Source organism: Hemiscyllium ocellatum, chromosome 24, assembly GCF_020745735.1.
Source record: "Hemiscyllium ocellatum isolate sHemOce1 chromosome 24, sHemOce1.pat.X.cur, whole genome shotgun sequence".
NCBI lineage: Eukaryota > Metazoa > Chordata > Chondrichthyes > Orectolobiformes > Hemiscylliidae > Hemiscyllium > Hemiscyllium ocellatum.
Window position 1 is genome coordinate 45783952 of NC_083424.1, and position 20327 is coordinate 45804278.

At 38.9% G+C, this 20327-nt stretch overlaps 1 protein-coding gene across 9 annotated transcripts in view; it reads right to left on the reverse strand.

Annotated features, from left to right (window-relative positions):
- Positions 1 to 20327, reverse strand: part of cita (citron rho-interacting serine/threonine kinase a) — a 217920-nt gene that overhangs the window by 31201 nt on the left and 166392 nt on the right. For 5 of the 9 annotated variants that reach the window (XM_060843753.1, XM_060843746.1, XM_060843748.1 and 2 more), the window contains exons 32-39: positions 15944 to 16108; positions 15236 to 15373; positions 13353 to 13533; positions 9771 to 9862; positions 8317 to 8418; positions 4708 to 4877; positions 4511 to 4555; positions 3729 to 3809 (exon numbers count right to left, since the gene is read on the reverse strand). In XM_060843753.1, the coding sequence (XP_060699736.1) occupies positions 3729 to 3809; positions 4511 to 4555; positions 4708 to 4877; positions 8317 to 8418; positions 9771 to 9862; positions 13353 to 13533; positions 15236 to 15373; positions 15944 to 16108 (974 nt within the window). The remainder of the gene's footprint in view (positions 1 to 3728; positions 3810 to 4510; positions 4556 to 4707; positions 4878 to 8316; positions 8419 to 9770; positions 9863 to 13352; positions 13534 to 15235; positions 15374 to 15943; positions 16109 to 20327) is intronic. The other 4 variants (XM_060843752.1, XM_060843750.1, XM_060843751.1 and 1 more) reach the window with 1 other exon arrangement.

The window sequence follows — 20327 nt, forward strand, 5'->3', positions numbered from 1 at the left end:
TACCTCAACACACTTTACAAACAAAAAAATTGTAATTTAGCTATAACGTGAGTCATTCCGACAATGACCAAATGCTTGACATGAGTGGCACAGTGCAGCATTTAAAATGGGAATGTTCAAGAGGTCCAAATTGGCAGAGAAAAGAGAGCCTCGCATTTATATAATACCTATCACAAAACACAGAACATCCCAAAATGCTTTCCAGTTAATGACATTTGTTCTGATGTGTAGCCACTGTGTAGTATAGAAAATGTGGCAATAAGTTGTATATAGCTAGCTCCTGGAAATATCAAAAATGATAAATGACCAGATAATCTTTTTATGTTAATTGAGAGGCAAATATTGTGCAGGAATGCTGGATTACTTCCTACTACTTTTGCGATGTTATACCATGGAATCTTTTATAACCATTGGATAGGTGGACAGGATCTAGTTTAATATCTTATCCGAAACAAGGCACTTGTGACAGTATTGCTTTGAATATCAATCTTGACTTTTCTGTTCAGGTCCTGGAGTAAAAATTTTAGTCCAGAATTTTCTGAGCCAGGAGCCAATATTTATTCACCAATCAATTTCACAATGAGATTCAGAAATTAAGTGGCTATTATCACACTGCCGTTCAATCCATACGAACAGATTACCCTCAATACTGTGCGCAATTTGGCAGCTACATTTTAAAAAATACATTGGTAAGTGTATGGGAGTCTCTGGCTGGGCCAGCATTTATTGCCCATCCCTAGTTGCCTTTGAGGTGGTAGTGGTGAGGTGTCTTCTCGAACTGCTGCAGTCCATCTGCTGTGTGTTGACCCACACAATGCCATTAGGGAGTGAATTCCAGGATTTGAGCCAGCAACAGTGAAGGAATGGCGATATATTTCCAAGTCAGGATGGTGAGTGGCTTGGAGGGGAACTTGAAGGTGCAACTGCTGCCTTTGTTCTTCCACGTGGAAGTGGTCATGGGTTTGGGAGGTGCTGTCTGAGGAGCTTTGGTGAATTTCTGCAGTGCATCTTATAGGTTGAACACACTGTTGCTACTGAGCTGGTTAGGTGAATTGGCTATGCTAAATTGCCCTGTAGTGTTCAGGAATGTGTAAATTAGATGTGTTAGCCGTGGGAAATTTACGGTAGGAGGATGAGTCTTTGCACAATGCTCTTTGTATGGTTGCTGTGGACTTGTTGGGCCGAATGGCCTGATTCCACACTGTAGGGATTTGATGGGAAAGGAATGAAACCAGACATGGACTTCTGGATAATGGCAAACATGTCTCTCTTCAGCCAAACTGACATCTGAGGAATTCTGCTAAAGCTAGGAAATCTGTCCAACTGATCCATCAAGGAACTATCTGGTGTGGTTACACCTTACAAAGCGTACCAGACACCATTGTCACCATTTCTAAGGTGGCTGCTCAGTGATATACAGGCTTAAGATATAGGAGCAGGCCTAGGCCATCTGGCCCCTCAGTAAGATCATGGTTGAATTGCTAGGTCTGCACAGTCACCAACTTCCTGATATTTCAGAAATCTATGTCCTTGTTAAATATTTCAGTGATCCAGACTCCAAAACTCTCTTCTATGCAGAGTTCCAGACATGCACTTCTCTCTGGGAAAAGAGATTCTCTCACTTTTTAGGTCTAAGAAAGTGTCCCTTATTCTGCAACCATATCCCATCTCTCTGTTTTCTGTGCATCAACCAACCCTCAATCCATGCGAACAGATTACCCTCAATACTGTCAGCTCTGAAACGGTGAAAAACATTTCACGTGGTATCTTATCAAATGCCTTCTGAATATCCAAATAAGCATCATCTCCTGGCTTCCTTTTATCAAATATGCTTGTTATATCTTTATAGAACACTGGCAAATTTGGCAACCACGGTGCCCATTCATAAAACCTTGGCTGCATTAAGGTTTTCTAAATTTTCTGCTTTTTTTTCATTAATCGATTCTAGCATTTTCCCAACCACAGATGTTAGGCCAAATAGCCAACTATTTTCTCTTTTGTCTCATTCCCTCATGAACAGGGGCATCATATTTGTGGTTTTCCAATCCACTAGACCACTTCTTGAATCCAGTGACATTTCCTTTACCCTATTTTCACCCTATTTTCACCATTCAATTTAGATGAATTGTTGTTCATACTTCTGCATATCCTTACTAAAGTTAGGAAAATATAATGAGACCCAGGTTATTCTCCTTCAAACTGAATTTGCAATTCTATCTTGTCGTGATCATTAACCCTGGAATATCCTTGCACAAGGGATCTCTTATTAAGGCCACCTCTTTGCACATTACTAAATCTAAAACACGTTGACTATAGATAGGTTCTGCAATGTATTACACTAAAATATAATTCCTGATGCACTCTACAAATTTATCTTTCTCGTTACCCTTGCCCATCTGCAGTTTAAAAATCGCCCATAACAACTGCGGAACAGCACATAGCAATCAGCAGAAGGTTTCCTTAACCTCGTTTGTCACAATGTTGTTTAATTTTTTCACTCTGCAGTTAATATTAAAGTCTCCAAGGACACTCCCTACTGACCAGAATCCAGAATTTAGTTTTAGGTGTGTTCCCCTGGTGTGGATGAGGGCACAGACTGCAGAAAGGGGGATGTAGGGGGAACACCTGTTTATTCCACTCCAAGCCACACATTAGTAACATTTTGGCTTGGTATTATATCACTACTTCTTCACTGTCGCTAAGAGAAAACCCTAGAACTTGATAATAGCATTGTTGGAATGCCTAAAGCCCAAGGATTACAGGAGATGAAGAAAGCAGCTCATGCCACCTTCTCAAAACAAAAAGATCAACAATAAATGTTGGACAAGCTAGCAATGCTCATATCCCACAAACAAGTACAAAATAAAATCCCGAGAGGAATAGATACTGGGAGGTTGTAGGGGAAGACTAGATCTATGGAGTCTGGATTATTACTAAGAATCAGACTTTTTATTTCCTCTAAGGGCAATAGTCTGTGGACTTGTGTTCACCAAAATATAATATGATGTAACCAAAAGGTAGCATTGAGATGGAAACTGAAGAGGGTCAAAGTCTGTTCCTTGGAATCCTGAAAATAATTGGAGCAGGAGACAAAGTCAGTGTGGAAAATTCTCTGGAGAGGTAAGAATGAAATCAGAAAAGAACTGACCTGCTCAGCAGGTAGACACTGGAGCTGTGTTAAATAGGCACAACTGTTGAGGGACAGGTTACCCTTGTTACAGTCACATAGGAAGTCATTTGCAACTTTTGTCAATTTTCTATTAAAGCAGGAGCAGAAATCTGATGAGGTATTCATAAGTGAAGGTCTGAGATAGATGGCAATGGATTTGAGAGGCATCAATACATTCAATAATGCGGTAGAGCAAAGGAAGTTTCAAGAAGGATGAAAGAGTTTATGAGAACAGAAACAAGAGTAAATGGAATAGTATGTGAGGAGAAAGAACCATTTATGCTTGATTCTGGCATACATTATAGTGTTGCATTCTTCCATTACATTGCCCATATAACCCACAAAGTCAAGTCCCTACCCATCTCAAAATAAACTCATTCTAAACTATTTACCAAACTAGCTTTTTGTGGAGGAGGGACATCTCAGGTTCTTGTTTAACACTATCCTCTGATGATGATGATGATGATGCCTGTATTTCCACCATATACTTCTCTACATGTAGAGAGTGGACCATGCAATAGCCACAGGGAGGATCCAATTCCTTTACCTGCCAACATACCTGTTCAGTGAGTGGCACAGTGCAGTTTATATCCAAACGGTCATCTCCCTCCAATTTCAGCAATGAATTCCCTAATAGCTTCTGCAGAAATTAAACAACAACATTATAGCGTGCATACACAACACATCTACAGAATTTGCATAATTTGAGGAACATATACAGGGGTAGAGGTAGGGGTAGGGCAGAGGAGCGAAGGGTAATGATACAGAGGTCATGGGCTGTTTTTAAGCAAACACAGATACTTCATTCAGCCCTAGAAACTCACCTTATAATTTTAGGCAAGGATTAACTTCTTTCTAAATCAATCACTCCAGCAGTTAAACAGGATAACTCAGACACAAAGGAATGGGACAGACCAACAACAAAAGGGAATCTGGAGGACAGGGATTATTTTGCAGTTATATGCCATTGAGCAATGGTTAGTGCTGCTTTCAAAAGAACCTCCAAGAGAATTGTTACAAGGTTTCCTGGAAAGCAAAAAATTGCCCTTGTCATGTGTAAGCATGCATGTTTCACAGGGGTGCAGAGACAACATCCTCACAGTTGTGTGGTGGGTCTTGCCTACATTTCCTTGAAAGCTGCAAAAATTACTGTTAAAACAAGTTTTTTAACAAGAATCAAATTTCAGAAAGATCTGCAAAGCAGAGGTTTACGTTTTATGCTTAATAATTTTAAATAAATACTGACTTAGTTGACGAGCTTCAAAAATTCAAGTCAGAACTGTGCAACAGGCTCTGTGGCAGCAAGCAGGAAAGGCACAATCAAGTGTGCAAACATTTTACCTTCACCAAGTGGGAAAGATCTTCACATCTCTGGGTTACTTCAGCCTATTGTGTAGTGACAAAGGGTCATTGCAGGTTTATGGTACATGCTTATGTAGGCACATAAATAACATGGTAAACAAGTCAAATTACTGTAAATAAAGAAACCAAGCTGTGATGAAAGAAGCATGAACAGACACAATTTACTGAATACGTACAGCAGCTGTCTCTGCTTTTTCACATGATCTTCTCCCACAAGCCACAACAGACTCCAATACATTGGCCCAACGCTGTTTGTCTGGGAAGCTTGGAGCCAGCATGTAGAGTGTCTGACCAGGCCAGCAGGTTGTGTGGGGCTGGGACTCCAATTTTAATATGTAAGGCACATCTAAAATGAAGGAAAAGCTGATTGAGAGAAAGAGAATTGGAACAAATAATAATTCAAAGCTATCACTTGATACTTCAGGATATAACTAAGCTATTACTGGAAATAATTTTGGAATTTTCCTTTTACTTCCAGGAGATGGTTGAGTTAATGCCCCACCATTTGGAATCCCCTTCATCCTTAAAGGTGAAACATCTTCAACATTGCATTTGATTGCCGTGAGGGATATGTGTTGGAAGGCTGATATTCTTTAAAGATATTTTTGATTCATCTCCAGGCATTACATATTAATTTATTATTTACTTCCTTGCTCATCAGTTGATTTCATGGAAAAATATCCAACCTTTGAAAAATTGTGGCAAATAAAATTATACAAATGACTTTTGAAAAGGGGCCAGATGAGTGCGTGCATTCTACTTGAAGGATAAAAGTAACTCAACAATGTTAAGAACTTGGGCATAGTAGATGATAAAATGTGCAGCTGAGAATTCACAAGTGATTTTAAAACAGTTCATCAATTTAGTTAAGCAGCAACCATTTGAATAATGTATAATGAAATAGAGAGGATGGGAGCACACAATTCATGACAAGTGGAAGTGGTTTATTGATCCTGGCACAAGAACAGACAGAGGCCGTGGAGTGTGTGGATTTTTGTAGCTTGTGGTAACAGTGTTCCGCTCAGCAGTTGGAAGCTCTTACCCCAGTCTTGCTCGATCTTCCTTAGTCTCCCATATTTATATAGGCAAGCTGAGAACAACGGGCCTCCCAACAAACACATCTCTGAATACTCACCAATATACTTCACTCCTAAGGGCCGATAGTTTTCCCTTAATTCAATTACATCAGTCCAATGCAAGTTAATCATTGATTTGAATTCTACTAAATGAGTATAGGATAGGTAGGCAAGATATCAGGGTGGTCACCTCTCACCTTGCCCATCACTTATGCTCGAGGTCGCCTTTACCCTCACTGACAGAAACGTCAACACTGAATCAGGAGACATTGACATTTCTTGTTTGTGCATTTTTCCAGGGAAAAGTAATGTCATCTAAGACAGTTTGATTTAGAAATTAGAACTTCAGCTTAGATACTCTATTCATACAGCATCACAATTTTGCCAATATAAAAAAAACTTGATTAGCACTCACACAGTGAAATCTATACATAATTCTTTCTTCACAGAACACACAAAGTGGCAAAAATTAGTCAATGGTTCAGAGCCCTGACAGTAGTTCAGAGAGCTATGGGAACTCTATTGAGTCAGTATGTGGCCCCCGCAGAAACCATCCTGGCTGTCCAGCAGCTACTTAGTTGCTTTTGGAAATCCTATTTCTTTCTCCAAGTACTAGCAGCTAATCAGAGGCCTAACAGAGCCACTGGGAACAGTGGTTACTGTTACACAATCCTCGTACTTGCAAATTGAGTCCAGGGTTGGGGGTCTAGTTAATCAAGCCTTGATTCGGTGGGGACTATGCAAAGGCACTCAGCAGAGATTCATCCTTCACCTTGCCCACCACTGGGAAATGCCATGGTGACAGAAGGCAACAGAGTTTTCTCCCCTTCCTTCTCTCACTGCTTTATAGAACAAATATCCTTAAACGAGCCTTAGAGAGCTGATAAAATCCAGTCCATTAAACTAAATGGGATTCAGTTCTGTATGACTCTGAGTGGTATAATTAAGCTGTATACACTTTATTTTAAAGTAATATGTGGTCACTTAATTCTTGAAAATGAAACCCAAACTTCACCACATCTGTCATCATCTATGTTAAGTGATTTGCGTGCACATACCTATTAACAGCTAGTAATACTCATTTAATTATTTATCCTGGTTCCGAATCAAATTGTAAGCATTTTTGGCACTGATCTACAGTAAAAAGTTTGAAAATTTTACAAGGTGTGTTCAGAATGAAGTTCTTTTCTGTTCAATCAAATTATTATGCTGAAATATGATGCTTCTAGATACATGTAGGGTTTCCTCTGAGAATTGAGCATGTCGAAATGAAGGAAAAGCAGTTTTGCAGTGCAGGGCTACCAGTTAGAAGAGGAAGGAGAAGCAGAAGGGTCCTCAAATGAGGACGACATATGTGTCAGTGGTCTTCAGGCAGTAATCTAATCTCAACTTTAAATGAGGACCATTTTATGGGATGCTTTCACTTTTACAAACTAATGTCGCCTCACATGCAACCTCAAAAGACAGCAACTTAATTCCTGTTTACCTTGGCTGTTAAAATTTGGTTTCTTCCAGGCTGCTACTGGAGAGATATATGGAAGTCACTGAGACTCAGCAGAGATACAGCAATAATGTAATTTGCCACTTCTACACACAAGGTAGCAGGACATACTTGAATGGTGGCGTTCCACATGATTCAGAGTAGCATCGATTGCATGAGCATCATCAAAGCTCTGCTACTGAGGATTGTCAGTAAGGCTTGCACTATACCACACTTGTATCTACTGGAAACGAAATATATTCATACTAGACTCTGTTCTTTGCAGACAGACAGAACATGTACACACACTGCCTGTTTTCAACTCAACAAAACAGGTGACAGCTGTTCGCGGGTTCATTCTCCCTAAAGAATCAGTCACCCTGTCTGGCTTAAAATTTAAATTTTAAGTTAAAACTGGCAGTTAAAACTCAACCATCATTCATGTATTCTCCATGGCAACATGTCTAGAAATCAGAAACCCACTTAACAACCAGTTAATACTCTCCTCTCATTTTGGTTTCCCCCTCAAAATTGGTATTCATTGCCAACACGCTGATGAGTGGAAGATGGAAAGCCTCAACAAAATAGGCCCTTTTTGAGCAATAGTGCTGGCCTACCATACGACTATCTTCTAACATTACCTATCAAACTGTCCTCTTTCCAAAAACATTTCAAAAAGTCCCATTCAAATTTTATGAATTCAGTTGTTACATATAATGCATACGGACATAACCTAACCTGGTTTTGATAGCCAGCCTCAGTAACAATGACCATGAAACCACCATCACTTATTTTTAAAACCCATTTGGTTCACAAATGTCCTCTAGGAAAGGAAATCTGTCATCCTTATCTGATCTGGATTACATGTAACTCCAGACCTGCTGCAATAGAATTATAGAGCTGGTGCTGAAGGACAATTATGTTTTGACTTTGCTGGCAAAATAAAAAAAGTGTAAAACTACTGTTTTGTGCCTAGTACTTTGTTTAATGTAAGCATTTTGCCTTCAATCAGGTGTCTCCTACAACAGACTTTATGACATCTTCCCTGTTTTGAAGAAAATGCAGGGAATAGCACCCCTGCTTGGAACAGTCTGGGGCACACCAATGCCAATAAGTTGCCTCTTTAATATCCTTTCAGAACATTCATTTATAGTTATATATTTCATAGTTACACACTTGACATTATACTGATCTTTTTATTCCCTAAAGGTACCACAGCCAAATCTTACCTGTTTTTGCAGTGTTTACAAGCTCAGAGGCTCCAACAGCTCCATGAACTGTCACATCTCCATCAGGCTGACATAGCTCAAACTCATCGATTGGTCTTTGCCCTGTTAAAAAGGGAAGGAAGAAACATTAGACTGCTTAATCTAACAGTATTGTTACTGAGGGAAACATCTCAGTGTGTACAAAATCATTTCTCTAAAACATTTCTTTTCAGAACCTGAAAACCTGTGAAACCACTTACCTCCCTGTTATTTCATGTACATTGAAGATAGCTATTTTCAGGTAGCAACCCAACTAGACACACTTTCTTGCAAGTCATCAACAATTGCAATACCTGTTACAGCAAATTCTGTAAGCCAGTTTGGTGATTTAAAAAAATCAGTTTAGACAAGTTTAATTCTTTGTTGTCACTCCTCACTGACTGCTTTTGTCCTTCTCGTTTATTAACGCTAATAGTACTTATCAATGCTATTTGACCTAGAATTAGAGTTATTCATATCCAACTCTTCCACATGTCACTTCTGGTCCTGATTCAATAGCAATGTCATTTCAGGTATCATCTGTCTTATACCTATATTACTTAAAAAATAAGCAAGAGATTTTGTGCCATTCCAGAAGGGTATTAGCCAGCTTTCAATGTACATTATTTAAACTTTGATGTATAGGTGCTGCTCTATCTAAAATGAATTATTAGCTCCACTCTTTTCTAAACATGACTTGAGTGACCTTGGTAAAGAACCTAGCAAAATGGAATCATTCTGCTTTAACAACTGCCTTCTCAAGCTTGATTAAGGCTTCTGCACTAGATATTATCCTTATCACCATTTCAGAAGCTCTGCCCAATGCATTCACTTCAATCTTACTCTGAATAAAGTTTTCATTCTCCTTGAAAATTTATTGTGTCTCCTTCTCTATCATGACAGTGATTCTAATTACCCCTCAAACAATTAAACAAAAATCAATTTTATATAGAAAGTGCTCTTAACACCCAAATTGTACAAGTTACCATCTCACGATTGTTAGTAAGTACTAGGTTTAGTTTGACTGTGGATGTACTGGTCTCTTTGCTTTGGACTTTGTAATAATCATTATCCCAAATATATCTAAAGACTTCAAATAACTATATGCTAGGATGGCTCAGAAATATGTCACACTTAAATATATGTACTTCATCTCGAATAAGTCACAGTCTCAAAGTTCAGGCATTTCCTGAAGTCACATTTTGTTTGTTGTCCCAATGTGACAAGAATAGTATATCCTTCACTTGTTTCATATTCATCCCAAATGTAGTCAAAGCATGATTTCTTGCACTATTTGGTCAAAGTATACATTAAGTCCCCTCCAAACCAATAGGAGATCATCAGGAATCAGAGTACTGACCACAAAATGGTGCAGGTCTCACTTTGTAAACTAGATTAACATGTCTGAAAAGTTACTCAAAACATTTAATACCTACCATCTATTGTATCATTTTCATAAAGGAGAACTTTTGATCCTTCCAGGATAATATACTTGCGCTCCCAACCCTGTTGCCCTCGTTTTCCATTCCTGATAAAACAAGACACTATAATGAGGTGGTAGAATGTAGCACAACAGCCACATACTAAACAATTGTTTAGAACAAGCAGATCAACAAATACTTCTATAGGTGAAAGCCAAAGAATTACAGCCTGGATCTACCCTCGACTATTTTCAGTCTTAAAGGTCCATTAGGAATCTTGAGCAGGAGGATAATGTAACATTAAAATAGTTTATGGTTTGGGGTGAAAGATGGTGATATCTGTTGAAAAACTATGCAATTCTTCTGCTAACACTCAGACATTCCAATTTTCATGTGAACATTTTTCTCATCACACTCGGAAATACAGAAGGTTAACCCAAATTAAAATATTAAGGCTGTTACCTTACTTCTTAAAGAACTCTTGACAGATGCTTTATGTGATAAGATACTTAATCATGGGGGCTAGGACAATATCAGGTTAAATCCTTGACTTCTACTGAGGGAGTCAATCTATTGGGGAAAAGGAGAAGGGGGCAAAGAAAGTAATTGCCCTTGGTGTCCCTCTCCTGGAAAAGAAAGAGAAGTGACTTGGACACCTTCTCTGACTGAAAGGAGCATGAATGTAGACATTAAGGGCAGACAAGTTCATTTCTTGCTGGCAACTGAAACAATCTGCCAACAGAGTTCAAACTCCCATATGAAGAAAATATAACTTGGACAAGGTGCCAATGGAAACATACTGGCAATGTAACAACAGTTTCAGGATGAGAGAGTGGGATTGAGGATAGAGAAAAATTTGGGTAGAGGAAGGAATGTAATAGTATCTGACCATCAGCTTGAATTACCTGAAACCCAGAGTTCCCATTGCACGTGTCAGCCGATAGTGCACCAAGAGGTGCAAATTGGTACTCAAAACCCAGGATTAACAGTTATCCATGGTGGGAGAAAATAAAACTACTGAAACCACTTTTGAAATGCCTCGTTATATATCATCCTCTTATTGTTACAGCAGAAGGTAGGTATGTTGAGGTCTCTCTGGCCAAGACAGCAGAGGGCGATAGAGAGCAAATTGAGAAAATCAATTGAACTAACAGCATCAAAGATTATTTGCCTTTAAACAGTCTTCCTGTCACTCATATTAAAACACATCTTTTTCCCTATTTATATAATTGTTTGAAGCAAATGGTTAACAGTTTTTAAACCATAATTGCTTGAGGTTTGTCTCAACTCTCTCTTCAGATCATGGAAAATGATAGCAAATGTAAATAAACTGGAGATGGTAGCTAAATTTAATACTGAAGGATGTCTGTAAATTGATGAATTTGGCACAATTAAAAAAACACAAGCTGAACATTCAGGTGCGTTATAATGGATTCAAACTCCAGTTAAAAGATGGAGATGTCCAGGAAGATCAAAAATCTTATTATATCCATTATAAATAAACTATACATGACTTGCTACCACGAAGCAGAATTTGGTTAGATTAAAGCTTAACTTTTCCACCAACTAGAACAGAAACACTTTTAAGGACTTGTGCAATTGGCTAACCTAGAGGATTATGCACTCTGTAGTTTTTGGGATATAAAATACCGACATAAGGCTGGTGCATCAAATCGTTCATTAGTGTTTTGCAATTAATTTGCGTCCTTTTACCTGCATTCCCATTCCTTTATAAAAAGTTCCTTTTATACTTTAATCTGATCAGTTATAGTTTCAGTCTCTCGTGTGTGTATTTGGGCTGCAGTGCCACAGACTGATACTCCAGCAAGCTGTAAATACTAATCCTGAGGGTCCTCTTGATAGTGTTGTAATTTTACAATTTCCCTCACTCTATTTTCTTCCTCTATCCCCAAGCTCCTACAAGGTACCAATGTCCCTGGTTATTTTTGCATGAGAAGAAAAAGACAAGATAATTTCTACAAAAGCAGAAGGTTGGGGTTATTATCCTAGCACCAGAGTCATGATGAATAACTGCTCAAGAGTAATGCAGAAAGGAAGAAAAAAATGAAAGCTAACTAAATGTGCAGAGAGTCAGGTTATGAAGTAGACTTTTAATTACTCACTCCCAGGACAGTCCCCAACTATTTTTGTTGAACTCCTGTCCATGCAGTATGGTACCTGTGACTGTTCTGAAAACTTACACACTTCTATTGAGGTGCTGGTCTAGAGCTTGATGGTAAAATCCTGGTGTATGGCTCAAAATCAGTGCCCTCTGACTCAAGTTTTCAGAGTGATGTCTAGCAAGCTGTCATCACTGAGTGGAAGCATTTGAGAAAAATATGAATAATGTCATAGACTAAAGAATGGAATTGGTCTCACTGATTTATGCAAGTCTGTCAAAGACAGTACCTATGCTCATAAAGATATCGTCCTTACAATTGAAACCCATGCTACCCTTATTTGAAAGTGAAACCAGATTGCAAGAGTTGTGGTTTCTACTTGGGAAATGTACATTGAACCAGACAATTAGAAGTCAGTGACTATCAGTTCGATATTCATGGCATGGAAAGCAGGAATAGACCAACCAGCCCCTACAACCCTTTTGATTTATATAATACACGAGATAACATGATAATATCTGTTGGAAGGACACACAGATTTCATTCTGACCCCATTGATCTTTGAGGGTTGCAGCAATACTATAAGTTATTGTTCTTAGTGGGAAAGCTAATGAAACCATTTGTTCTGTTGTGTAGTGTGTCATCATATGTTAAATATATTAGGTTATGTTACAGATGGGCACTGTGGGGATCGGGAAGATGCCAGGGGTGTTATCTACTCATGGACATTGTCTGCAGGTAAATCTGAGATAGTTGTTACATTGCCTGGTAATTCTGCTTGGAACTGCAGATAAAGTCACTTGAATCACGACACACAAACAGTCCACTTCTGGTGTAATCAGATCTTCCTGGCATTCTTTGCTCAGTCTTCTTCCAACAGCCTCAAGGACAGAGGATCAATATTCAATGTTGAATTGCAGTCACTATGAATGGATGTGTCAATCTTCAAACACTCCTAAACAGCAATCCTTCTGCTTATCCAAGATTCCACAAAGCTATGAGGAGTGCTTACCAGAGCCCTCATTTACATTAGCTATGCCCAAGCAATAAAACTACTCTACATTTTGTTGGTGCATCAATCTTGAGGATCTATAGTTCAAAGGAAGAAAATGAGAAAGAAGAAAGGGACAGAGAAAAAGAGACAGAAAAGAAGAATAAATAAAATACGGACATAGAAATAAGAATAAAATTAAGAGTCATTATGCAAGAGAGATAAAGTACTGAGGAAATAAAAAGATGGCAAAGAAGTACTGATCTGAAACAAGCAGACAAAGAGAAAGAGGCAGACACATGTCATTATTTTCATCTGTGAGAAAGGTCACAGCATTTCAAATACTTTATTCGGGTTTTCCAAGAAAGAAATTCTCCCAAACCTTACATTCAGCTGCAATTTATTAAACAGATTCAGTGCTACCAAGTAAAAATCTATTTTGGTTCAGTTCATGACAGGGACACTGTCCCATTGAAGAATATTCACCTTGGAACCTTCATCCAGCCTTCCAGGTGCACATTGGCTGCTGGATCCTTTAGTTGCAAACCGGGGGAGTTCATTTTGTCACGGCAAAACGCTTTTGTAAAATGTGTAGCATATTCTGAGGGGAGCCCACATGTTGCTGGCAGGCAAGAGGAGCATTTAGGATGGCACATCACTTGACATTCTAGGTAAAATATACACATTTATTAATATCAAGTCCATACGTTCCACTTTAAACCTAATATTACTCATAGTTTAACTCTCAAAAAAGATGGTGGCATTACACTTGATGGGTGATTGAGTTTGATACTCCAGACTCATTAAATTCAGCTAAAATGGCACAGTTGGGAGTCATGCGAGTGACAAGGCCCACAACCAGTTTCCTAAAATGTCTTAACCATAAGTCAGAGTACGTGACAGCAAACATTCCATTGCCAGGTACAGATGCCATTGCACTAGGTTTACCATCAAAAGGTAGGAACTGAACAGAAACTCCCAAGCAATTGCAGTGCTTTCAAGGAAATCCCCAACATTTCTTTGTGATTTGAATACAATGGAAAATTATGTCGATGATTCTCCACAGGGATTGCCATGTTCTGAGGAGATGGTGGGGGAAAATGCGAAAAATATAAACAGATATGATTTAGATAAATAAAGGAATATACTGCAGATGCTGGAAATCTGAAAAAAAAATGCTACAGAAACACAGTACTTCTAGAATCTGTGCAGAGAGAAACAAAGTTTATGTTTCAAATCCAATGATTCTTCTTCAGAATGTATGATTGGTGAATGACCTTAAAAGCAAATCTCAAGCTTTAGATGCAGACCTTTCCCAAAGCAACTGAGGGCGAAAACAAACACTTGTAGCATATCAAATATAAAAAGTTCACCTGACTAAATGAGATAATTGTTCCCTGCTGAAATTTCTGAACAGGTAATCGTTATCGCAAGGTTTGTGAAGGTTTGTAGGTAATCATTAGTTTCCACTTAAACTGCAAGGTTTTGAATTATTTCTACAATATTGTAGCCTTTGATTCTTGTGTAGATAAAACACATTTCAACATTATTTTCAGCTCGGCCTTGACCAATGCATTTATAAATGAGTAAAGTTGGTCTTAAAACAATGTGCCAATTGAAAAATCTAAACAACAGTAATCATGAGATCCAGAATTTTATTGCTCATGAAGGCATCAATAAGCAGACATTTAAAGAAAAATTCCAGACTCTGAACCTCTCTTTGTGGACCATTGAGAAGTTCACCAGAATCAAGAATTAGAAATGATTTTTTTTATTTCCTTATTGATGTTACTTATTAGAGTATTATTCTGCATGAAGTTGCATTTGTACAGCACATTTAACATGATTAAATATCCCAACGCATTTCAGAGAAGCAATATCGAACAAAGCCAAACAGAGATATTTTGACAGATAGCCAAAGATTTGGGCGAAGGGGCTCATTTCAAGAAGTTGTATTTAGGTGGGATATGGGTGAAAAAGGAAAGAAACTTAGAGAATTCCTGAGGATAGGGCCAGACAACCGAAGGGACATTTATCTCGTGAGTAAAGAATGTTGGGTGAATAGGAAAGTTATGATGACAGCAAGGTTTGTGAAAGTTCAGGTGTGTGGAGGACACAAAACTGGAGGGTAGAGAGAATAGCATTGGAACTGTCAATTCTGCAGGGTCAATAGGGAAATGAGTTAGAAGAGAATACGTGTTAGAGATGGGTCAAAATAGCATGGTATTTATTAAGCTAATCTGATCTATTAGAGTTAGAGCACTGCTAGAAGTGACAAAAGTATCTGAACATTGGAATTTTGTTGACCAAGCGAATTCAGATTTTTTTTGTAAGCAGTAAAGAAATGTAATCCATCTATTCACTCCTACCTGCACATTTTGCTGCTTGACGACCAAAGTGTACAGTGTCCAAGCAAACAGCACATTTTGTGGCCCTCATGTTCAGGCCAACTGTGAAACGATGAGGAATATTGTGGTGCATACGTTCCTTCAACTGCCGACCAAACTCTGTGGGGGGAAAGATAGAAAGGAGAAATGTGAGAACGGTTATTATGGGAGCAGTCAAGCTCTAAGAATGTTCCACTATCTGACTCCCAGATACATTACTCCATGCACTTCAACTTCACATCAGAATACATCATCCTTTCAGCTACATCAACATTCTGGGCCATTGCTTTTCACAACTTTCACACATTGTATTGATTATGCAACTCCAAGAAACATTTTGACACTTCCCAGTTTTTGCTGAAGCATTAGGTTTAGGTGTAATGAGATATTGAAACAACGAATATGAAACAATACCCCTTTCACAGGATTGAGTCTGGAGAGGTTGAGAATGACTGGCCTTCAAAATAATTAACTGAGATTTACATAGTGCTTCTTGTTACATTTGGAGTAATCATATTCTGCAAAATCCGTCATGTAACAACAGAAACTCCTCAACTGAATTGTTGATGCATCTGAAGATTGTAAGCTGAGAATGCATTCAACTTGAACTACAAGTACTTTCTGATATAAGCTTTTCTTAAGTTTATATTTTAATTAGGATTACATCTGCTTCAACCAACACTTCCTCACCTTCAGAAGTGGAGGACTCCTTTCTGTGGCCAGAGGGAGGAGCTAGCAGGGTGATGGGATTTGGTTGGTGCTCTGGGGAATGTACAATAGCAGACATAATAATCTGGTGTCTGGCTGTGGCTGGTGTAGATTGTGGCTGATGATCCACTGTTTTTAGATGAGCAGCTAGAAGAAACAAAATAGGAAAAAGGTGCAGAGATTAAGAACAACAATATTGCCAAAGATAGAATCATTAGTAACAGAGTGATTGTAAATGCAGTGACAGAGACAGACCATACTGGAGGTAGATAATTTACTTGTGTTAGCATCCATGTACCAACTCTTATTACGAGGAGAAAGTGAGGACTGCAGGTGCTGGAGATCAGAGTCAAGAGTGGGCTGCTGGTAAAGCACAGCAAGTCAGGCAGCATCGAAGGAGCAGAATTGATACTTCGGATTCAGCTCCTCTCCCACTCTACCCAAGGACATGCATGTCCTGTGCCTCTTCCACTGCCACACCCTAACCATCCAACTCCAGGAGAAAGAACACATCTTTGCCTTGGAACCCTCCAACCACACTGCATCAATGTGGACTTCACTAATTTCCTCATTTCCCCTCCCCCCTGCCAACTTCCAGTTCCAACCTTCCAATTTTGCACCACTCTCATGACCTGTCCATCTTCCTTCCCATCTACCAGCGGCATTTCCTCTCAGACTTTTCACCATTACCCCCGCCTCCATCTACCTATCGGATTCTCAGCTTACTTCCCCCACCCCCCCAGCCCCATTCTCCATTCCATGTCACACTCTACTCCCTTGACTCACAAGCCTCATTCCTGATAAAGGGCTCTTGCCAGAAACATTGATTCTCCTGCTCCTCGGGTGCGAACTGACCTGCTGTATCCTTCCAGCACACCACTCTCAACTGTTATTACTGTCTTGCACAAACTGAAGCTTGTAACCATGACTATAGAAAGAATCAGATAAACCAATGTGCTTTGAGAAATCTGGTAGCTTTGAAATGTACTACATAGATACAAATCTTTTCTTTATATAAGGCAAAGAATGCATCCCTGCAAACAAAAATTTAAACATCATTGCCATTTGAAAGTATGAGGATTACTTGGAACCTTGTAAATAGAGTTAAATTTTTAAAAAAGTATTGAGGCACTAGCGTCACAGGAGACCAAAAATTCAAAGTACTGTACACATCTGATGGCCACAGGACATTTGCCTGACTGTTCATTATTTGTTATGCACAAATAGAAGTTCACTGATATTCCTCTGGCAGCTCGATTTCTTCTCTATTTCAAAGGAGTCCTCTTTCTTCCAGTACATCAGTTTATCCATGCATAGTACAGGTCACTCTATTGTTTTTTTATCAGCTAACAGTGTTGTGCTTTCTTCAGACTGAGGACCCCATAGATTTGATGAGCAAAGAAAATAAGTTATTAGTACAAGCCATGAGGAACCTTCTGGATAAACGTTAGTCAATTGGACAATACTTCTGATGAAAATCATAATCATATCACAGAAGGTAGCTATTTCGCCCATTCTATCTCTTTTGAAAAATAATTTAAACTATTTCCACTCTTTTGTTCTTTTTTCCATAGACAAGTAAATGCTTCTTTTTCAAGCTTCATCTATTCCCATTTGAAAGTTATCGCATCTGCTTCCACCACTTTTCGAGAGCATAACAATTTGTGTCTAAAAATGATTCATGTCACTTTGCATCCACACCAGATTCCCAAAATCTGCTTTGGTAGGATGATGGAGTGTTTAAAATATCTATTTTATATCGAAAATGACTGAGTTGGCTGAACCACAGGTTAGGTTTTAAAAAGACTGGCAACAGGAGAGTGTGGGTGAGGTGAAAAATCAGACAGGCAATGAGATACAGAGCCTGACTGATTGGAGCAGCTCTCGGAGCACAAGATTCTAAAGATTCACAAACCCTCTGAGTAAAACTATTTTTCCTTATTTTAGTTCTAAGTGGCTTTCTCCTTATTTTAAAATCAAGTCCTCTGGTTCTAGACTCCCCAGCTAGGGGAAACATTTCATCTCATCTGCCTTGTTGACTCCCTTAAAGCATTTTGTACAGATTTCAGTAAGATCATTTTTAAGTCTTTGAAATGCTCGAGGATACAGGTCTGTTTCTCCAATCTCTCTTCCTAGGATTGTCCTGCCATCGCAGGGAAAAATTTGGTGAAAATTTCTTGGACTCAGTCTATGGCATTTATAACCTTCTCAAGGAAATGTTCCTGAAACTGCATGTAGTACTCCAGGTGCAGTCTAACCAAATTCGATACAGTTGAATCAAGACTTTGTTATTCCTGTACTCAAATTCACTTGCAGTAAAGGCTAACAAACCGTTAGCCATCCTAATAGCTTGCTGCACCGACATGTAAATAAGTCACTGAAGATTGACAAGGATATTCAAGTCCCTTTATACATGTACACTTTCTAACCGACTACCACACAAGAAATATTCTGCAGATCTGTTCCTCCAACCAAAGTTGATAGCGACCAGTTTTCCACATTAAATTCTGCCTGCCATGTCCTTGCCCAGTCACTCAGTCTATCCAAATTCTCTTGAAGCTGCTTTGCATCTTCCTTACAGCACACATTCCTACCTAGCTTTGTATCATCCATGACGCACATATTCCTGGACAAAATTATTGACATGTATTGTAAACTGCAAGGGGTACCAACAGCAGCCTCTCGAGTTGTCTTTCTGACGTCAGGGGCCTCTGAAATCAACGTGCAGTAGTGACTTCAGGAACCGAAATCAATGCCACGATCATAATGGAACGCTGATCACTGTGCATGGAATATAGGAGTGGCTGCATGCACACAGCTTAGACAGAGCATTGGCTCCCAAGCACTCATCCTTGCAGTACTTCACTCGTCACAGCCTACCAATATGAGAATGACTTATTTACTGCTACTCCATTTTCTGCTTGTTAGTCAACCTTTAATCCATACAAGTAAATTACCTCTTATTCCATTTTGCTCCATCCTACTTTGGAGAATTTTATCAATTCTGAAACTTCAAATATACTACATCCAGTGACTCTTCTTGGCCAATTCTGGGTGTAATATTCTCAGAAAATTCAACAGGTTTGTCACACTATTTCCTTACACAAACCCATGCTGACTGCACTCAATTAGACTATTATCCAAGTGTCCATTTATAACATTCTTCATAATAGATTCTAGCTCTTCCCTACTATTGGTGTAAGGCCTGTAGGTCTGTAGTACCCAGTTTTGTCTCTCCATCTCATACGATGGCATTTGCTACCTTCCAATCTGTAGCAATGTACTAGTATCTAAATAATTTTGGAGATAATCACCAATGCATTGGACATCTCCATTGCTATCTCTTGCAACATTCTGAGTTGTAGAATGTCAAGTCCAGGCAGGAGGGGTGATGTTTTTCAGCCTTCAGTTCTGCAAAATTTTTCAAAATAACCTTCTAATTAAGTCTAATAGCCTTCAATTTCTCATTCTCCTTAATCTTTTGAAACTCCAATTCTGGGCAATTCCTTTTCTCCCTCAGAGAAGATACACACAAAACAATCACTTAGCCTCTCTTCCAATTCTCCATTCCCCACTATCAGCAGAATCAGAAGAATTTATAATGGATCCACGTTTGTCTTAGCCAAAAGTTCCCTTATCACATACCTACAGAAGATTTTGTAGCCGTCTTAACATGTTTTCTGCTAGATCACTTTCACAGTCTAACCTCCCTTTCTTTATTAATTTTGTGATCCTCCTTTGCCATATTCTAAAATTCTCCCAATCTTCAGGTTTATCATAATCTTTGGCAACTTTACTGGCTTTTTCTTTTAAGTATTGGAACACAATTATAGATTATGAGAATTGGGAAGTGCAACAGTTCAGATATTGCTGGGTTGAAGAGGTTTCTAATCATGTGATTTATTTGAAAAAGTCAAGAAAGAATCAAGGAAAGCTAGTTTTTTTTGCCATTTACTGGAAAAGTAAATAACTTCAGTGAGAAAGATAATCATAAGCTTTTAAAAGTGAATTAAGAATCACTTTATGGCCTCAATTGCAAGACAGCCGACTGAGTTTTGGAAGAGGCTAAAGATTTCTAGCAGCAGCCTTTGGACATTTGTTTTCAATGCAGCCACATGTCAATATTAGAAATGCGAGTCCCTTCAAGGGCTAACCAGAGCAGCTCCAGAGTTGAAAGAGTTGGGTTCTCCCCCACCAGGAGACCTATAGAAAGCCTTTGGATTTTCCCTAATCCTACCAACCAAGGACTTTTCATGTCCCCTCCTTGCTGCTCTTAGCTTTCTCTTTAGTTCCTTCCTGGCTACCTTATAACTCTCAATCGCCCCAATTGAACCTTCACGTCTCATCTTTACATAGGCCGCCCTCT